This window comes from Oryx dammah, unplaced genomic scaffold, assembly GCF_014754425.2.
Source record: "Oryx dammah isolate SB20612 unplaced genomic scaffold, SCBI_Odam_1.1 HiC_scaffold_1, whole genome shotgun sequence".
NCBI classification, from domain to species: domain Eukaryota; kingdom Metazoa; phylum Chordata; class Mammalia; order Artiodactyla; family Bovidae; genus Oryx; species Oryx dammah.
The window spans coordinates 740,993-760,146 of NW_024070185.1; the positions used below are offsets into that span (position 1 = coordinate 740,993).

The window sequence follows — 19,154 nt, forward strand, 5'->3', positions numbered from 1 at the left end:
CTTCCTCAAGGTGCCAGTTGTAAAGAATCCTCTTTCCAATGCAAGAGATGTGGATTTGATCCCTGGGTTGGGAAGATCCCCTGGAGGAGCGCATGGCACCCCACTCCAGTATTCTTGCCTGGAGAATCCCATGGACAGAGGGCCTGGCGGGCTACAGTGCACGGGGTCACAAAGAGTCAGACACGACTGAGCGATTGCACAGCACAGCACCGTGAGATGCTCAGTATTCACTCAGGGGCAAATATTAAATTAGAATAATGAACAAGGAGCTTCCCTGAGGGTCCAGTGGTTAGGACTCTGTGCTTTCACTGCAGGCAGGGCAGGTTCCATCCCTGGTTCCGGGAGTAAGATCCCACAAGCCAGACGGTCAAATAATAAAAATAGAATTTTAAAAATTAGGAAAACAGTCAACGATAAACACAGGTATGCTTGACGCATACCAATTTATAGAGGAAAATGCTTCCAATTTATAGAGGAAAATGATTTTAAAAGTATGTTTTCCCCTTGATGTTTTTCCCAACTTGTGGAGGAGTAGTACCATGGTCACACACGCGCGTGCGCACACACACACACACACAACCCCAGTCGTTCCTACTAACGCAGGTGTGTCTCCTGTCCTTCAGAGCCTGTGTTCAAGACACCGGCCTTCCTGTGGAAACGGACGGAGTGCATGAGCGCCTCTCGACTATGTCTGAGACGTCCTCCCACGACTCCTTCTACGACTCGCTCTCGGACCTGCTGGAGGACGGCGAGAATGCGGCCTTCTTCCCGGGGCTGTCGGCCTTCCTCAGCCAGGAGGAGATCCACAAGAGTCTGGACCTGGCCCGCAGAGCCATAGCCAGCTCCGAGACGGAGGACTGCGACTGCGAGGAGGTCCCGCAGCGCTGCAGCCCCTCGCCTAGGAGCCGCCGGAAGCCACCGGCCTCTCCAGAGGACCGGCGAGGCGAGCGGGCGTCCCCAGGGACACCCGGGGACCGCAGGCGGGCACCTGCCGTGCCTCCACCAGCGGAGCAAGCCGAGTGCACCTCCTCGCCCGCATCGCGGAGGAAGGCTGGAGTCTCGCCCCTGCTGGCCAGGCCCAGCTACATCCGGAGCCTGCGCAAGGCTGGGAAGCAGGTGGCCAAGGCCCCCGGAGCCAGCGCCAAGCCCAGGGCCGCGCGCCCCGGCAGGGCTGGCCCCCAGAGCCCGCTGAACGACAAGGCGGCCACCCTCATCGAGGAGCTGACCTCCATCTTCCGAGAAGCTGCCAAGCCCAGAACCAGGAGCCCCGACGGGGAGTCCTCGTCCCCAGACAGCGGATACCTATCCCCTAAGAACCAGCTGTCAGACCCGAGGAGCGCCTCGGCCAGCCGGAGCCCCACCCGGGACCGGCAGGACGTCGAGGCCGGGGCCAGGCCCCCGGCGCCTGGGCATCACCCCACCCGGGACCAGCAAGACGTGGAGGCTGGGGCCAGGCCCCCAGAGCCTGGGCATCACCCCGCAGTGGCCCAGGATGTGGCCCGGCCCAGCCGCAGCCACTCGTGCCCACCGCCCCCCAGCGCCCACCACCCTCCAGCCGCTCCCCGGTTCATCCAGAAGCTGCGGAGCCAAGAAGTGGCAGAAGGTAGTCGGGTCCACCTGGAGTGCAGAGTCGCTGGGAACCCACCTCCTCGGGTCAGGTAGGACTCTGGTTGCGGAGATTAGATGCTTTGCGTGGACTTCACTCTTACTTTAGTGTGAGAAAAGAGATTTCTGTTACAAGGCAAGGGCTTGGCTCCCTAAGCGCACAGAAGTAAGCTTTATGGCCCTGGCTTTTGAGGAAAGGAAAAGCTCCATTGCAAGTTGGACCAGCAGGGCGAGAGGAGCCAAGGCTCAAATCCGGTTCTCGACCCAGGGATCAGGGTGGAATTTAAGGGTCTAGGGAATTTCAAGCTTGGAAGCTGCCTTGATGACAGTCCACAGTTTGCACCTCCTGCTGGAGCCGGGTCATCCTCACTTAGGGACTCCTTCAAGTGTGGCAGCTTTTCTATGTTCCGATATCTGCAGACTGAAAATGCTGAGTTTGTGGTCGTCCTGGAGATGGCTGGGGAGCAGGGGGTTGGAGGGGCATGGGGTGGGGGACGTTGGGGTGGGGACCCATCTTGAACTTGCACAGTGCGGTCTCCCTACAATAACTGCAAATTTCCTCAATACACCTCTGCAAGGAGCTATGTCCATTTAAGCTCGGTGATGTTTTACCTGCTTTTTCTTTGTTCACGCCTCAGTCTTGAGAGAAGTAGGGGTCAGGGCCTCTGCTAGCTACTTCCTGCTGATGAGGGATGTGGGTCTTTATAAGAAGAATGAAATTGTTTTTGCACTTACCTAATAAATATTTGCATGTCCCACCTTGAACTCTGAAGTCTCAAGCAATCATCCTGTGAGTCGGGGGCGGGGCGGGCGGTGCTCTTTAAATGTAGGAGATGGACTATGAGGACAGAATTTGATGAGTAAGAGGATTAACCCTGAGATCCTATGGCTCCTAACTTTAACAGTCCTTCAAAACAGAATTTCTTTGGGAATCCATGAAAACCTGTTTTTAACATTTTAGTGATTGAATTTGGATTTATGTAGGCCTGTACCAGACTCTTAGGTCAAAATAGTCTGCTTCTGAGATGCTACTGTCTTCTCATCTTGGCCAGGCGGAGTCTTAGCTGTTTCCTTTTGAAGAGTTACTTAAAAGTACCTGGGAGTGGGGTGGCCAGGGTGTGACTACTTTAGCTTTCCTGGAGGATGTGTAACCAGAAGGACGTCACAGGGGCTATTTCACATGCCTGCACGGGTGTTCACTGTGTGGGCTTGTCCAAGTATGAGGAGGATAGAGTCCTGGGGCTTGTGCAGTGCAAGGGGACGTCGTGGGAAACCCTAATTGGCTAGACACATATTTATGTGTAGAAGAGAAGACAGCACCGAGATGCTGTACACATTTTATCAAATGTAATGCTGTTACCACTGAGACCTTCAGGAAGGTCTCCCATAGAACATTGCGTACAGGCTCAATAGGAGCTTGTTTTCACGGCCACTCTGACCCTCAGCAGGGCATCTGGTCAGACCTTATCTCAGGTTACTCTGGCTTCTTGGCTTGTCTTGGCGACTGTCTTTTTGAAGGAATGATTCCTTGTTTCCCCATGGACTGACGTCTCCAAGAAGCATGAGCTTCATCCTGTTCCAAGGGCCTTGACACCTTTGAGTCACCTCTTCTATGAGAGCTCCTCTGTTGTCACTTTGAATCAGAAGAGGCGACCTCATACAAGGGTTTATTTCTCAGAGGAAGGCCTTTGTTACTGCAGAACCTTTCTCTGTCCTATGTGGGAAAGCCCTGCCACCGTGATGGCATCACCAGCGTCTAGACGTTTCTACAGTGTCCCTGGCACTTGGTGTACAGTGAAATCTCTTTAGCCACCATCCTCTGGTTCTGTCCCTCGGGCATGTATCCCTTTTATCATCAGGGTGGCCCAGTTTTAGGATTGTTTCTGGTGCAGATCAGCAATTTGGATTACCTTTTGGATGCTCATTTGCGTTTGTGGACCAACAATGAACTGCTGGAGTCCATGACATTTCGCCACCCTCCCATCATGGGTTCCTCGGTGTAGATGAGTAAAATTCTGTCCATTAAATGTTTGGGATAAACTCGTCATAAACCTGGCCTCTGTGGCTGTTCATCCTGAGCACCATCTAAATCCCCAGAGTCTGCATGAACTCCCCATGCATGCTCTCTGGATGATCCATTTCCAGATCTGAGGCTTCAACGAGGATGGTCCACACTCAGAGTTAGTGGTAGGGTCTCCGTATCTGGGTCTTTGGTTCTGGATCCTTGTTGTGCCGCCGGATCCACCTAATTATTTCCTTTAGTTAAGTGATGATCCATTTTGAGTGACCCAAGCAGCACCCAACAGCTGCTCCTCCTGGCATTTTAACAGCATTTATTAATAATAAGCTTGGTGTCTCCTCTGTGTGTTTCATTTCTCTCCTTCCTGACATCAGTGGACCTCTCTTTCCAGGTGGCCCCATGCCACATACGATGGACAAGGCCAACTTGGAGTCAGTATGTGTGGTCACTGTCTCTTAGCTCCTAGGCTCAGGGCAGGAGACGATGAGAGCAGAGCTCTGGGCAGATGGACCCAGATGATGGCTTCTGCTTCCAGGGCTTCCTGATGAGCTACAACTGCACACCCTCCTCCCTTGTTTGTGAAACTGGTCCCATCCGAGAGTATTTCTAAAGGCTGACCAGTCAGCTTAGGTCTTCAGTTATTTGCATACAGTTGTGAGCAGGCTCTCCTGTTGTCCTAGGGAGCAGAGTGGCTGGGTTTAGAGTTGATACTGCCTATAAGGTGACATTCAGGATGTCAAGTGGTGTGCCCTGGTCTTTGCCCCATCTCCCTGAAGTAAGCCCACATCCACTGTTTTGTTCTAATAAAGGCAGAGCATGATGTGGAGTGTGCCAAGAGAAAGGTTGCAATCACAGCCCAGAGGCAAACTGGCAATCCTTAATGTAGGTATCCAGTTGTTTAGAAAAGTAAGCTACAGGCCTTCTGATGGTATCGCAGCCCACTCCAGTACTCTTGCCTGGAAAATCCCATGGACAGAGGAGCCTGGTAGGCTGCAGTCCATGGGGTCGCTAAGAGTCAGATACGACAGAGCGACTTCACTTTCACCTTTCACTTTCATGCATTGGAGAAGGAAATGGCAACCCACTCCAGTGTTCTTGCCTGGAGAATCCCAGGGACGGGGGGGTCTGGTGGGCTGCGGTCTGTGGGGTCACACAGAGTCAGACACGACTGATGCAACTTAGCAGCAGCAGCAAGTGTTGAGTTAGCGCCAGGACTCACGCCGTCTTTCATGCACAAAATACCTGGGCAACCAAATGCTGGGCTCTTAAAAGTTTCTCCTTGGTGGTGTGGAACACATTATAACAGCTCAGAGTCCAGCTTAATGGCTATTGTCATTTCCTTTAAGAGCCTCATGTTTGTGTTTGGCTGAGTCCAAGACCAGGAGTCCAAAGACGAAATACTCAGCCATTCCTAGGAATCCTCACAAGCGCCTTCTGGGGGTGGCTGCAGTCACCCTAGTTAATGTCTCTCTTCCATCTGGCAGTAAATTTCTTTGTCTTTTTGATACTTCAAACACTAACTAGTTTAGAGTTGGTTGAGAAATTGTGTGCTCTTCCCTTGCAAACTTTATCTAATCATATTTTGGTCGTCAGTTCAGTTCAGTTCAGTCACTCAATTGTGTTCTACGCTTTGTGATTCCATGAATCACAGCACGACAGGCCTCCTTGTCCATCACCAACTCCTGGAGTTCACCCAAACTCATGTCCATCGAGTCAGTGACGCCATCCAGCCATCTCATCCTCTGTTGTCCCCTTCTCTTCCTGCCCCCAATCCCTCCGAGCATCAGGGTCTTTTCCGATGAGTCAATTCTTCACGTGAGATGGCCAAAGTATTGCAGTTTCAGCTTCAGCATCAATCCTTCCAGTGAACACCCAGGACTGATCTCCTTTAGGATGGACTGATTGGATCTCCTTGCAGTCCAAGGGACTCTCAAGAGTCTTTTCCAACACCACAGTTCAAAAGCATCAATTCTTTGGTGCTCAGCTGTCTTTACAGTCCAACTCTCACATCCATACATGAGTACTGGAAAAACCATAGCCTTGACTAGATGGACCTTAGTCGGCAAAGTAATGTCTCTGCTTTTCAACATGCTATCTAGGTTGGTCATAACTTTCCTTCCAAGGAGTAAGCGTCTTTTAATTTTATGGCTGCAGTCACCATCTGCAGTGATTTTGGAGCCCCCCAAAAATAAAGTCTGACACTGTTTCCATTGTTTCCCCATCTATTTCCCATGAAGTGATGGGACCAGATGCCATGATCTTTGTTTTCTGAATGTTGAGCTTTAAGCCAGCTTTTTCACTCTCTTTTTTCACTTTCATCAAGAGGCTTTTTAGTTCCTCTTCACTTTCTGCCATCAAGCTAGTGTCATCTGCATATCTGAGGTTATTGATATTTCTCCCAGCAATCTTGATTCCAGCTTGTGCTTCTTCCATCCCGGTGTTTCTCATGATGTACTCTGCATATAAGTTAAATAAGCAGGGTGACAATATGCAGCCTTGACGTATGCCTTTTCCTATTTGGAACCAGTCTGTTGTTCCATGTCCAGTTCTAACTGTTGCTTCCTGACCTGCATATAGGTTTCTCAAGAGGCAGGTCAGGTGTTCTGGTATTCCCATCTCTTTCAGAATTTTCCACAGTTTATTGTGATCCACACAGTCAAAGGCTTTGGCATAGTCAATAAAGCAGAAATAGATGTTTTTCTGGAACTCTCTTGCTTTTTCCATGATCCAGAGGATGTTTGCAATTTGATCTCTGGTTCCTCTGCCTTTTCTAAAACCAGCTTGAACATCTGGAAGTTCACAGTTCATGTATTGCTGAAGCCTGGCTTGGAGAATTTTGAGTGTTACTTAACTAGTGTATGAGATGAGTGCAATTGTGCGGTAGCTTGAGCATTCTTTGGCATTGCCTTTCTTCAGGATTGGAATGAATACTGACCTTTTCCAGTGCTGTGGCCACTGCTGAGTTTTCCAAATTTGCTGGCATATTGAGTACAGCACTTTCACAGCATCATCTTTCAGGATTTGAAACAGCTCAACTGGAATTCCATCACCTTCACTAGCTTTGTTCGTAGTGCTGCTTTCGAAGGCCCACTTGACTTCACATTTCAGGATGTCTGGCTCTAGGTGAGTGATCACACCATCATGGTTATCTGGGTCATGAAGCTCTTTTTTGTACAGTTCTTCTGTGTATTCCTGCCACCTCTTCTTAATATCTTCTGCTTCTGTTAGGTCCATACCATTTCTGTCCTTTATCGAGCCCATCTTTGCATGAAATGTTCCCTTGGTATCTCTAATTTGCTTAACGAGATCTCTAGTCTTTCTTATTCTATTGTTTTCCTTTATTTCTTTGCATTGATCACTGAGGAAGGCTTTCTTATCTCTCCTTACTATTCTTTGGAACTCTGCATTCAGATGCTTATACCTTTCCTTTTCTCCTTTGCTTTTCGCCTCTCTTCTTTTCACAGCTATTTGTAAGGCATCCTCAGACAGCCATTTTGCTTTTTTGCATTTCTTTTCCATAGGGATGGTCTTGATCCCTGTCTCCTGTACAATGTCACTAACCTCCATCCATAGTTCATCAGGCACTCTATCAGATCTAGTCCCTTAAATCTATTTCTCACTTCCACTGTACAATCATAAGGGATTTGATTTAGGTCATACCTGAATGGTCTAGTGGTTTTCCCCACTTTCTTCAATTTAAGTCTGAATTTGGCAATAAGGAGTTCATGGTTTTGATCTTAAGCTTCCTTAGTTCTACTAGCAGTTATTCAGTCACATATTGGAGTAAGATTCCCTCGTTTACTTGGAAATCCCTTAAGTCCATGGTGAAACCTTCCCTGAAGATGGTGGGGGTGTTCTTAAATCCTTGTGGGAGTGCCATCCGGCAGTGTTGTTGTTTCATATCAGTCTCTGGATCGTCCCATTCAAAGGGACGTCCCATTCAAACCCCCAGGACTCAGGACTTAGGGGTATTCAGTAAAAGACATCTTTTTTCAAGTCCAGAACTATAAACCAGCAAAAGTCTCCAGATAAAGTCGTAAGCAACATCTTCAGATTTGACGTCACCTCATTATTTCCTCTATAATTTGCTTAATGGCCTTCAAATCCTGAATAGAACAGCTATCTCTGGTCCTGGCTTTTGCATGGATGGGATGGAAGTGTTACGTGAAGATCAACAAGGCCTGAATAACTGATATTTAAAGAAGGTGATTGTCAGAGCCTTTATACCTTCCTTCGTGTGCCTCTTTAGATGCCTGTTGCTTTATATTTGGACTTCCTTGATGGCTCATAGTGTAAAGAATCCACCTGCAGTTCAGGAGACCTGGGTTCAATTGCTGGGTCAGGAAGCTCCCCTGGAGAAGGGAATAGTTACCCACTTCAGTATTCTTGCCTGGGAAATCCCATGGACAGAGGAGCCTGGTGGATTACAGTTCATGGGGCGGCAAAGAGTCAGATATGACTAAATGACTGATACTCACTTACTTACTTAAATTTGGCACCTTGTCCCCTGGACAGAGTTTTACTGCTACTGGGACAGCCATCTTGGCTCTTTCTGGCCTTCCGTCATTGCAAACATCGCTCTTACCTTTTGCAGAATTTCTTCAGGACATCTTGGTGAGGCTTGGTCTTCCAGCTGTAAAGGTGCAGCTTGGAGGGCAGAGGCTTGACCTGGGAGTGCACTTAATGTTCTCCACAAGGGAACAGGGCATCAGGGCAGGTCCAGCCGGGTGTTCCACATCCACATCAGTATATCGTCTGTCAGCCTTCAGCCCTCTCAGGGAAGAGGAGGGGTTCCCCTGGGGCCCTTGCTGTACTCCTGGATCTTGTTCAAGCCGTTTGGTTCAGGACACCTGTTGAGGTTTGCTATTAAACATTCCTTATGATGGTTCAGCTTTGCTCAATCCCTTTGGGTCACTGGGGTCCCTTTTGGGTCAGCTCCAGACACGGTCCATGCCTCCCAAGTCCTGATTGGACAATTTGGTTGTGATTCAGGCTGCTGCTACTAAGTCGTTTCAGTCGTGTCCGACTCTGTGTGACCCCACAGGCGGCAGTCCACCAGGCTCCTCTGTCCCTGGGATTCTCCGGGCAAGAACACTGGAGTGGGTTGCCATTTCCTTCTCCTGTGCAATTCAGAGCCTTCCCTAATACCATCCTGTGCTTCTCCACAGGAGGGTGTTCATGAAGGCCTGCGTGCAGCCGTTAGGGTGATGAGTAGCAAAACATGTAGAGGTTCTCTGTTTTCTGAGGGTCATCTCAGTGAGATGGCTTATTATTTCTCCACAAGTTCAAATGGAAACTTGTGTTGGCCTTGGTCAGGGTCCCCTGTGTTGGCCTTGGTCATCTAAGCCTTCTGGGACCTGCCCTAATAGAAATGCCCTGCCTGGGGTAGAGTGCTCCCTGGGCAAACTGAGCACCCTGGTGGGTACGGGGAGGAAAGAGTGTTCCTTTATGATGATCGGATAAGGGGAGCCCTGGGAGGGCTGTTGGCACCTTCTGCACTGCTCACAGGAAGACCCCCTTCGTGGGCGGGGGGACCATGCAAGGGGCTGCTGGAGGGGCGTCTGCATGCAGTCAGTCATCGTTTGGCTTTGACTCAGTGGACACAGGCTTTTTCTGAGGTTCTTCCCTCTGAACCACAATCTTACATCTCTTCTGCAAATTCTTATTCCAATATAAAGGCATAAATGATTGTATGATGGGATTAACCCCATTTTTCCTCTAATAAAACAAGTCTAATTTTAAAATAGTACCATAGTTCAAAGACCCATTCTCTGCCCATTTTCCCCGAGATTTCACCTAATACAGGGCCAGGCAGTGGTACAGAGAAAATAATTTTCTTCATTTCCGTTGGCTTATAGCTAAACATTGACCAGTTCTGCAAGAATACATGCCAGGGGACGACAGTCAGGTATGCTATTAACATTCCCCATTTGAAAGGTTGCTCTCAGGATGACGGGAGCAAAAGGATACCACGGAGGTGTCTTGGGTGGAGATTCCTCTCTCCCAGGCATAGGGTATGTTCTTCTGGGATGGACTCCTGTGAAACCACTACAGGTCACAGGGGCAACGACTCTCAATCAGGGAGCAGCCTCTTCTGTCTCCTGAGCCAGAGGGCCTTCATTAAATCAGGTTTAAAAGTTTTCCTTCAGTCATCCAACAGCCTCCCCCATTAGCCAATGCTAACGAACAAGGTCCATCTAGTCAAAGCCATGGTTTTTCCTGTGGTCAAGTATGGATGTGAGAGTTGGACTATAGAGAAAGCTGAGCCCCCAAGAATCGATGCTTTGGAACTGTGGTGTTGGAGAAGACTCTAGAGAGTCCCTTGGACTGCAAGGAGATCCAACCAGTCAATCCTACAGGATATCAGTCCTGAATGTTCATTGAAGGGCTGATGCTGAAGCTAAAACTCCAATACTTTGGCCACCTGATGTGAAGAACAGACTCATTGGAAAAGACCCTGATGCTGGAAAAGATTGAAAGCAGGAGGAGAAGGGGACGACAAAGGATGAGATGGTCGGATGGCATCACTGACTCGATGGACATGAGTTTGAGCCAGCTCCAGGAGTTGGTGACGGACAGGGAAGCCTGGAGTGCTGCAGTCTGTGGGGTCACAAAGTCAGACACGACTGAGCGACTGAACTGAACTGAAATGAACAAACAGACATAAACAAACCTGAACAAAGAAATCCAAGACTCTGGAACTGTGACCCAGGGTTCAGGACTCTAAGTTGAACTTAAAAGAAAAACTTGTGAGGGGGTATAGTTACACTGTTGTGTTAGTCTCCGGGGTAGATCAAAGTGATTCAGTTATTGTTCAGTCACTAAGTCATGTCTGACTGTTTGCGACCCCATGAACTGCAGCACACCAGATTCAGTTACACATGTACATATATCCACTCTTCTTCAGATCCTTCTCCCATTTGGGTTATTTCAGGATATTGAGTAGTGTTCCGTGTCCTTGTTTTTTGTCTGTTTTTTATGTAGTACTGTGTGCGTGTTAATCCCCAGCTCCTTACTATATTCCACACATGAGTGATAGCATATGATGTTTGTCTTTCTCTGTCTGACTTACTTCATTTAGAATGATAATCTCTAGGCTTATCCATGTTGCTGCAAATGGCATGATTTCACTCTTTTTTACAATTGAGTAGTATTCCATTGAATCTGCTTTATCCGTTCCTCTGTCAGTGGACACTCAGGTTGCTTCCATCTCTTGGCTATTGTGAATAGTCCTGCAGTGAACATTGGGGTGCATTTATCTTTTTGAATTATGGCTTTCTCTGGATATATGTCCAGGAGTGGGATTGCTGGGTCATATGAGAGTTCTATTTTTAGTTTTTTAAGGAAACTCCCTACTATTCTCCCTAGTGATTGCAACAGTTTACATTCCTACCAATGGTGTGGGAGGGTTCACTTCCTCCACAGCCTCTCTAGTGTTTATTGTCTGGAGCCTTTTTGCTGGTGGCCATTCTGACCAGCGTGAGGTGATCCCTCATGGGGTTTTGATTTGCATTTCCCTGATAATCAGTGATGTTGAGCATCTCTTCAGTGCTTTTTGGTCATCCATGTGTCTTCTTTAGAGAAATGTCTATTTATATCTTCTGCCCATTTTTTGATTGGTTTTTTTAATATATTGAGCTGCTTGCGCTGTTTGTATATTTTGGGAGCTTAATCCCTTGTCAGTCAATTCATTTGCAAATATTTTCTTCTGTTCTGTGTATTGTCTTTTCATTTTGTTTATGGTTTCCTTTGCTGTGCAAAAGCTTTTAATTATTCCCATTTGCTTACTTTTGTCTTTATTCTCAGTACTTTAGGAAGGGGGTCAAAAGAAGATAGTGCTGCAATTTATGTCTAACCAGAACTTCTGAGGACTTTTTCTATTTCGCCCAGGGTGGGGCTCTGACCCACGATCATGATGAGGTTATTAGACAGTTCAGGCACGGACATGTTTCCGCAAGGTTACTGACTAGAAAGACAGCTGACCCAAAGCCGCACAAGGAGCCCGAATCCAGAGGTGAGGAGGCAGGAAACAGAGATACCCTCCCGCAGACAAGTGCAGGTCAAGGTGGGCACTCGGAGTCAGGGCTAAGGGCCACGTACCCGGCGGCTGCGGGGCCGTGGCAGGGTGTCACGGCACCCGGTCCCTTCGTGGTCACCAAACATGGTTACCCAGCAAGGGCTGGCTGCTGGACATGCACAGGAGCCAATACGGTAGCCCTGGAAAGCACTTCTTTTGAGGAAAGAAAGTGCTTCATTGTGAGGTCGACCAGCAAGGAGACAGGAGGCACGGCTCAAATCTGTTTACCGGCTCCAGGGATCAAGGCAAAATTTAAGGGGTTCGGGTAATTTCAAACTTGGAAGCTGATTTGCTGATCAGCGCATATAAGCCCCTGGAGTTGGGAGTCAGGTTCTCCTCACTGAAGGGCTCTGACGGCAGTGTTTGCATGCTCTGCTCCACAGCCTGAAGACACTAGCTGGGGCCATCCTGGAGACGTGGGCTTCCCTCTTACATGTGTGTGTGCAGTGCTGCCTGTGTAAAGTAACTCAGGCTTGACCAACCCACTACCCACCTCAGGAGGCAAATGAATTCCAGCTAGTCAGTGTTTCGCTTCCTGCACAGTGAGCATGAGGTCATGTTTTCAAGGACCCACAAGCCAGAGGCATCTCGTCATGGCAGACATCAATACTAGCTGAGCTCTGGTCCCTGGCAGGTGGATCTGCTGTCCTGAACCAGTGCTGCTAAGGAGGGGGGGGGGGGGGGGGCAAGCAGATAGCAGAACAGCACGTTGCTACAGGGGGCCCCAGAATTAAGGTAGCCAGCAAGATGCCAACTGGTATAGTCAAGTACTGGGCATAATTTGAATATTTACTGGCTATGGTTAAAGTGAAGTTGCTCAGTCGTGTCCAACTCTTTGCGACCCCATGGACTGTAGCCCACCAGGCTCCTCCGTCCCTGGGATTCTCCAGGGAAGAACACTGGAGCGGGTTGCCATTTCCTTCTCCAGTGCATGAAAGTGAAAAGTAAAAGTGAAGTCGCTCAGTCGTGTCCGACTCTTCGCGACCCCATGGACTGTAGCCCGCCAGTCTCCTCCATCCATGGGATTCTCCAGGCAAGAATAGTGGAGTGGGTTGCCATTTCCTTCTCCAGGGGATCTTCCCGACCCAGGGATCGAACCCAGGTCTCCTGCATTGCAGGCAGACACTTTAACCAGAAGCTGTCTGGCAGATGAAAGGCACAGGGTGTGTGTGACCTGTCACAAGGTCAGCCCCAAGTGTGTCCGGTCTGAGCGTGGGGTCCATGGGTGCATGTTCACTGTGCTGAGCGCACCTCACCTTCAACGTGGCAGAACTTACCTGGGAAGACAGAGACGCCAGGCAGGGCGTGGACAGGCCTGTTGTCCATATGCCCGGGCTTCGGCCACAAGAGGGCGGACAGCAGACGAAGAGCAGCTGAGGAGTATGCGGTCAGTGCCAATCACTGGTCGCTGACAGCTCCGTGGCCACAGTGATTTCTCTGCATTCTTTTATATGCACAGAAGGTATAGCATCTGTACCTTCTGTGCCAAGAGGTTAAGAGCAACAGCCCTGGGGTCAGACTGCGGGGTCTCCCATCACGACTCCACTTTTCACCAAATGTGTACCTAGACAAGTCATTTTGTGATTCAGTTTATTCATCCGTGAAGTGGGAATTATGATACCCACTCCCATTGTATTTTGTGACTAAATAAAATAGCATGTGAAAAAATAAAACAGAGCCTTGCATCTAGTGACTGTTGCTTTACTATTACCTTTTATGGCTAATACTTCTCATTTCTTAATTTCACATGCCAAAATGAAAATAACAATTCAAGTCAGGATTATACTATGGAAAATAAGCCATTAATGCATTTACTTGGAAAGTTTTGGTTTTATTAATGAAGAGTGTTTTACCTAAATTACAGAAATATAGAAATTAATTCAAAATTAAGAAATTCAGCAAACAGGTAAGGAAGACATCACTGGCTCCAAGCTGTGAGGCTGGTGCTTACTAATGTAGCATTTCACAAATCACAAGCTACTGCTCACCAGCACTTTGCTGCAGCTGGCCCCCTGGGCTGACAGACCATTAGTCACAGACATGAAGTAAGTCAGCATCACCAACAGGAACTGATGGAGTCAGAGGCAAAGAATTTTTTTTTCAAACCAATTTGTTCAACTAATTCACCTTGAGTCAGTTCTTACACAGTTTGCGTGCATGCTATGTCGCTCAGTCGTGTCCTGCTCTTTGTGACTCCACAGACTGCAGCCTGCCAGGCTCCCTGTCCATGGGATTTCCCAGACAAGAATACTGGAGCGGGCTGCCATTGCGTTCCTCCAGGGCATCTTTCCAACTCAGGGATGGAATTGGCAGGCGGGTTCTTTACCACTAATGCCACCCTTTCTACATGGTCTTCATGTCTTTTAGAAGCTGACAGCAGGGGGCAGCAAAAAACTTCCTAATGAGTTTGTTTAATTAAACATCTCATCCTAAATTCTGCATTGGGCTTCCCTTGTGGCTACGCTGGTAAAGAATCCGCCTGCAGCACAGGAGACCTGAGTTCGATCCCTGGGTTGGGAAGAACCCCTGGAGAAGGGAAAGGCTACCCACTCCAGTATTCTGGCCTGGAGAATTCCATGGACTCTGAAGAGTCCATTATTTATCTTTTCTATTAAAAAAATGTTCTTATCACTTTGCTTGTGATAGAAGTGAAATTATTTATTTTGGATTCTATTTAGATGTCTTTAACCCACTAACCATGGGAACAAATAATTATTTGTTAGAAATGCATTCGTGTGTCACTCAAAACGGTTCCACAGGTTTTCAAACTGCACATGGCTCCATCAACGTTTACTCCAAAATAGCCCCTTCCAAATGTATTCAAACTGCACTCTCTGCTCCACTGACACTGACTCCAAAATAGCCCCCTTCTAAACATATTCTTAACAAAAGGTAATCCATTTACCCATCAAAGGATTAATTCAAGTGAGCCTACCATAACTTCTGGGTTAAAGTTCACTCAACCATTTCATAATTTGGGGGCCATCCAGTTCAGGCTTCTGCCTCTTCTCCTTAGGGGAGGGGGAGAATTAATTTAGTTAGTAGCTACAGGATTATTAACTAGTTTCTCTTGTCATCTCCCAGTCTGCCAAAGCCCATGACCAATGTTAGTCATTAAAGTTGTGCCCTTCTAGAGTAATTAAGTTTCTAATGAGCATGCACCATTTTTTAAAGTTAGCTGGGTTGTTTTGTTATCCTTTGAGGGTTTTTTTTAGGCGGAAAGTGTAAATATACATTGAAGTTTCTTAATCTCTGTTCCAAAGATCTTGGTCCCTCTGCCATGCATTTGCAAATGCACTAAATGCCTAAAACCTTTGAGCTCTTTCCTCCATGAGAACTGGAGATCCTGAAGAGGAAACCTGCTTGGAAGTGAATTTTGTATAAGGAAGACAAATGCTGATAGAAAGGTTGCCTGAACCGGGGCAGTTTAGAGCCCGGTTCCCACTGAGTCCGTCAGGGGTCTCTGAACCCAACACTGGGCAGGCCTGGTGGTCAGCGGGCCACCTCCCAGGGCCCTGGAGCAGGTGACAGAAGTTGTGGAGAGCAGGGGTCCAGGGAGCTGGGCCCAGCATGGACAGAGGCCCAGAGACGAGCGGGGCTGGGAAATGGGTGACGGATCTGGAGGTGCAGGACTGTGGTTGAGGCGGAGTTAGAGGCAGGCGTCCCACGAAGGCCGGGCAGTGGGGACCAGGGACCAGACCAGGGGTTGCACCTGGGGAGCAGGTCTGCTCTTCAGGACTCGAGTCACTGAAACAGGGACTCAGACGGGGCCGAGTGAGGGCCACGCCATGACCAACTCCTGCAGGCTCCAGGAGGGGACAGATGGCCAGACCAGCCTGTGGCTCACCAAACTGCAGGCCTGGAGCTGCTTAGATTTGGCCCAAGTAGAGCCATCTGGACCCCAGCCCTGGACCAGCGAGCTGTACAGAGTCGGACTAAGGGGCCCAGCTCCAGGGAGGACTGAAGGACACACAGTTGAAGGCATTTCCTCATCATATCCAGTCACTTCACCCCTCCTTGTCAAGTATGACCAGGACAAGGGCCAGCTATAATCACAACCAGGACTGAAAAATCTTGTCTTCCTTCTTTACTTTTGCACAGTTCCACCAAAACCCCAGCAAAGCAGAGAAAAGCTGATGGAACTAAAGCTTATCTACAATAGTTACATAGGATTTAGCGACAACTTAAGTTATGTGCAAATTAATTGTCAACAATTTACATTATTATCTCACCTCAGATGTTCCTTATTTCTCATGCACAACTGACAACAGGGCAAAGACATGACTCCTCACCTCCCTGACCCCCTCCTCCTCCACTCTCAACTTTTCAGAGTTGGTGAAAACTTCATGAAGAATTTTAGTTCAAAGCACCTCTGGTATTATTAAAATGAGGCCTTACATTTTCACTTTATACTTCAAAAATATTTCATCACGGCAACCATTTTTAAACCATGTAAATATAAAGAAACTAAGAAAGCTAGGAAATTTTTTACCTAGGAACAGAAAAAGAATCAATTGGTCCTAGAGAACAGAACCCAGGTCCTGAATTCCTGGCCATGCCCTGTAATGATTCATCTTGAACATCTTCAGCTTTGGAATTCAGACTTCACCTGTCTTTAAAGAAAATGGTACCCTGGTGATTTCTGCAGTATTGATCTATATTTTTAAAATATAGCTATTCCTGGTTATTCTATCTTTTATTTTGCATTCAAGTAATACTGTTAAATAAGTCAATCAACATAAACCAAATATGTTGATGTATGGCAAAACCAATACAATATTGTAAAGTAATTAGCCTCCAATTAAAATAAATAAATTTATATTTAAAAAATAAAAAATAAAACAAGAAAAACTGAAGTTCCTAAGCTGGAGAATAAATATTGATTACAGATTTTAAAATAAATAAATAAAGACAGAGAAGGAAGATACTCTCTATCAGCTACAAACAAGGCAAGTTATTCCCAGTTTCTGAACAGTATTCCAAACCATCCTCACATTTGAATTACATTGTAAGCTAAATGTGTGCAATCTCATAAGGAAAAAAACCAGTTTAGACCCCCCGTTAACTGCAGTGAAAGTAGAATCCAGCAGTAGTCCAGGAATATTCAGTCTTCTAGGCCAATGAGTCATACCTGCTCATAATCATAAGATGCCTATTAGGTCATCATTAGCCTAATAAAATTTCAATTATATGCATAATTAAAAGTAATTAAATTCTTTCTTTTTACAGTCGAACTCCAGCACCTGCAGACCTCCAGTTAGTTTATATTAGCAAACCTTGATCATTACCAAAGCCGAAACAAGAGGGATGAGCTCTATGAAACCTATGCAGCGCCACTGGCCGCTCAGTCACTCAGCTGTGTCCGATTTCGCAACACCAGGGACGGTAGCCCGCCAGACTCCTCTCTCCATGGGGTTTTCCAGGCAAGAATACTGGAGTAGATTGCTGTTCCCTTCTCCAGGGGGTCTTCCTGACCTAGGGATCCAACCTGTGTCTCTTACATTGGCAGGTGGATTCTTTACCACTAGCACCTCTTGGAAAGCCCAACAGGATTGGTGGAAATTCCCACCTCCTCCAAAGAAAGCAGCCATGGAAACAAGCCGCTGGCTCACTCTTCCCTCGAAGGGGTTCAGGTTGCAATGTGTCCCGTTTGTTGGCCGCTTTAGTTGAGAAAAACATGGCAGGCAGGTAGTGACGCTGCAGTGCTTGCAAAGTCACAGTCCACACGGCTTAGCCCAGGGTTGCTGCTTCTGTTGAAGACGGTTGTCCACATCGACAGCAGGCTGTACCCTCAGAGGAGCTGCGTGATCACTGACCACTCAGGGGTCACTGCACTGTGACATGTGAGTGGGCACAGACAGCATGGGATGATGCTAGGGCACACGGGGAGTTAAAGCAGCAGCCTCTGGACTTTGTGCAGTACCCACCCGGAAGTCTGCTGGCGTCTCTGCTTGGGCGCCGGACAGGCGCTTCGGTCTCCCTCCCACCTCACATCTCCCCATCCACCCTGAGAGTGCAGGGGCACCCCCTCCACACCCAGAACCCGACCACATTCTGCCTCCTCCCCGAGAGAGGCTCTGCTCAGCCGCCACCCTCTCCCCCAGCCCTGGGCATCCGCACCGCTCTCCTTATCTGCTCATGGTTCCCACCCACCATCACAGGCGACACTGCGCCTGGCTTGGTTCTTTTTCATGGGCTTGTGATCACAGCACAGTGCAAAGCTATCTGGTGCCTGCTGCTTGCTCTCAGAGTAAAATAGTTGTATATGCAGTGAAAAGGCCCTGTCTGTCCAACACCACGGTGATCCTCAGCCCTGCCTCATCCACTTCAGCTGCAGCAGCATCCTTGCTGGACCCTGCATGCCCAGGGCCTCCACACCTGCTGTTCCCTCCACTTGCGATGTTCATCCCCAGGTGCATGCGGGCCTGGACCCTCCATCTCTCTCCTTGAATGTTGCCTCAAAGCCAGCCTTCTATGACTGACCTGGGGAAAAGAACAGGCCTGCCCACTCTTTTGTTTTGCGTAGTTGAAGTAGAGTTAATTTACACTGTTAGTTAGTTTCAGGTGTCCAGTGAAGTAATTCAGTTTATACAGTGAATATACATTCAGCTCTGTATATATAGAGATTCTTTTTCAGATTCTTTTCTCTTCCAGGTTACAAAATATTGAGTGCTATATAGCAGGTCCTTGTTGGTTATCTGTTTTATATATGAAATAGATATGCAATAGTCTGTGCATATTATATATAAACTGAAAGTGTTAGTTGCTTAGTTGTGTCTGACTCTTTGTGACCCCATGGACTATACAGTCCATGGAATTCTCCAGGCCAGAATACTGGAGTGGGTAGCCTTTCCCTTCCCCAGGGGATCTTCCCAACCCAGGAATTGAACCCAGGTCTTCTGCACTGCAGGCAGGTTCTTTACCCTCTAAGCCATCAGGCAAGCCCATATATAACGTAGTCTGTATATGTTAATCCCAAATTCCTAATTTTTTCTTCCCTCCCTTTCCCCTTTGGGAACCTTGTTTGTTTCCTGTCTATTTCTGTTTTGTAAATAAGGTCATTTGTATCATTTTTTAGATTCCATTTTGGCTTTCTCCATAGAACTTACTGATACACTCTACACTTGTTTTGTTTATTTTATTGTCTGTCTCCCTTATAAACTCCTGGAGTGTTGGGACCTCCAGCTGATTCTCGCTGTTGAGTCCCTGGACCTAGAATGCTGCCTGTAGGTAACAGGTGCTCAGTGAGCATGTGCTGAGTAAGTGAATGAATGGACCTCTCCTAGGTGTGTGTTTATGCCTGGAGGAACTGACCATATGGATAAGGATGCACGGATATGAATGGTCATAGCAGCGCAGTTTCCAAAATCTGGAAAGGACCTAACAGTCATCAAGGATAGTGGACCTGTCTATGAGAGTGGCTTCATCTCCTTCAGGTACACAGGAGCGGGA

The 19,154-nt window shown here is 47.7% G+C and overlaps 1 protein-coding gene across 1 annotated transcript in view; it reads left to right on the forward strand.

The window, feature by feature from the left end:
* The window catches only part of LOC120854153 (palladin-like), a 197,124-nt gene that overhangs the window by 12,966 nt on the left and 165,004 nt on the right, over positions 1-19,154 (forward strand). The window contains exon 2 of the mRNA XM_040227965.1: positions 624-1,658. Coding sequence (XP_040083899.1) covers positions 688-1,658 — 971 coding nt within the window. The 5' untranslated portion in view covers positions 624-687. The remainder of the gene's footprint in view (positions 1-623; positions 1,659-19,154) is intronic.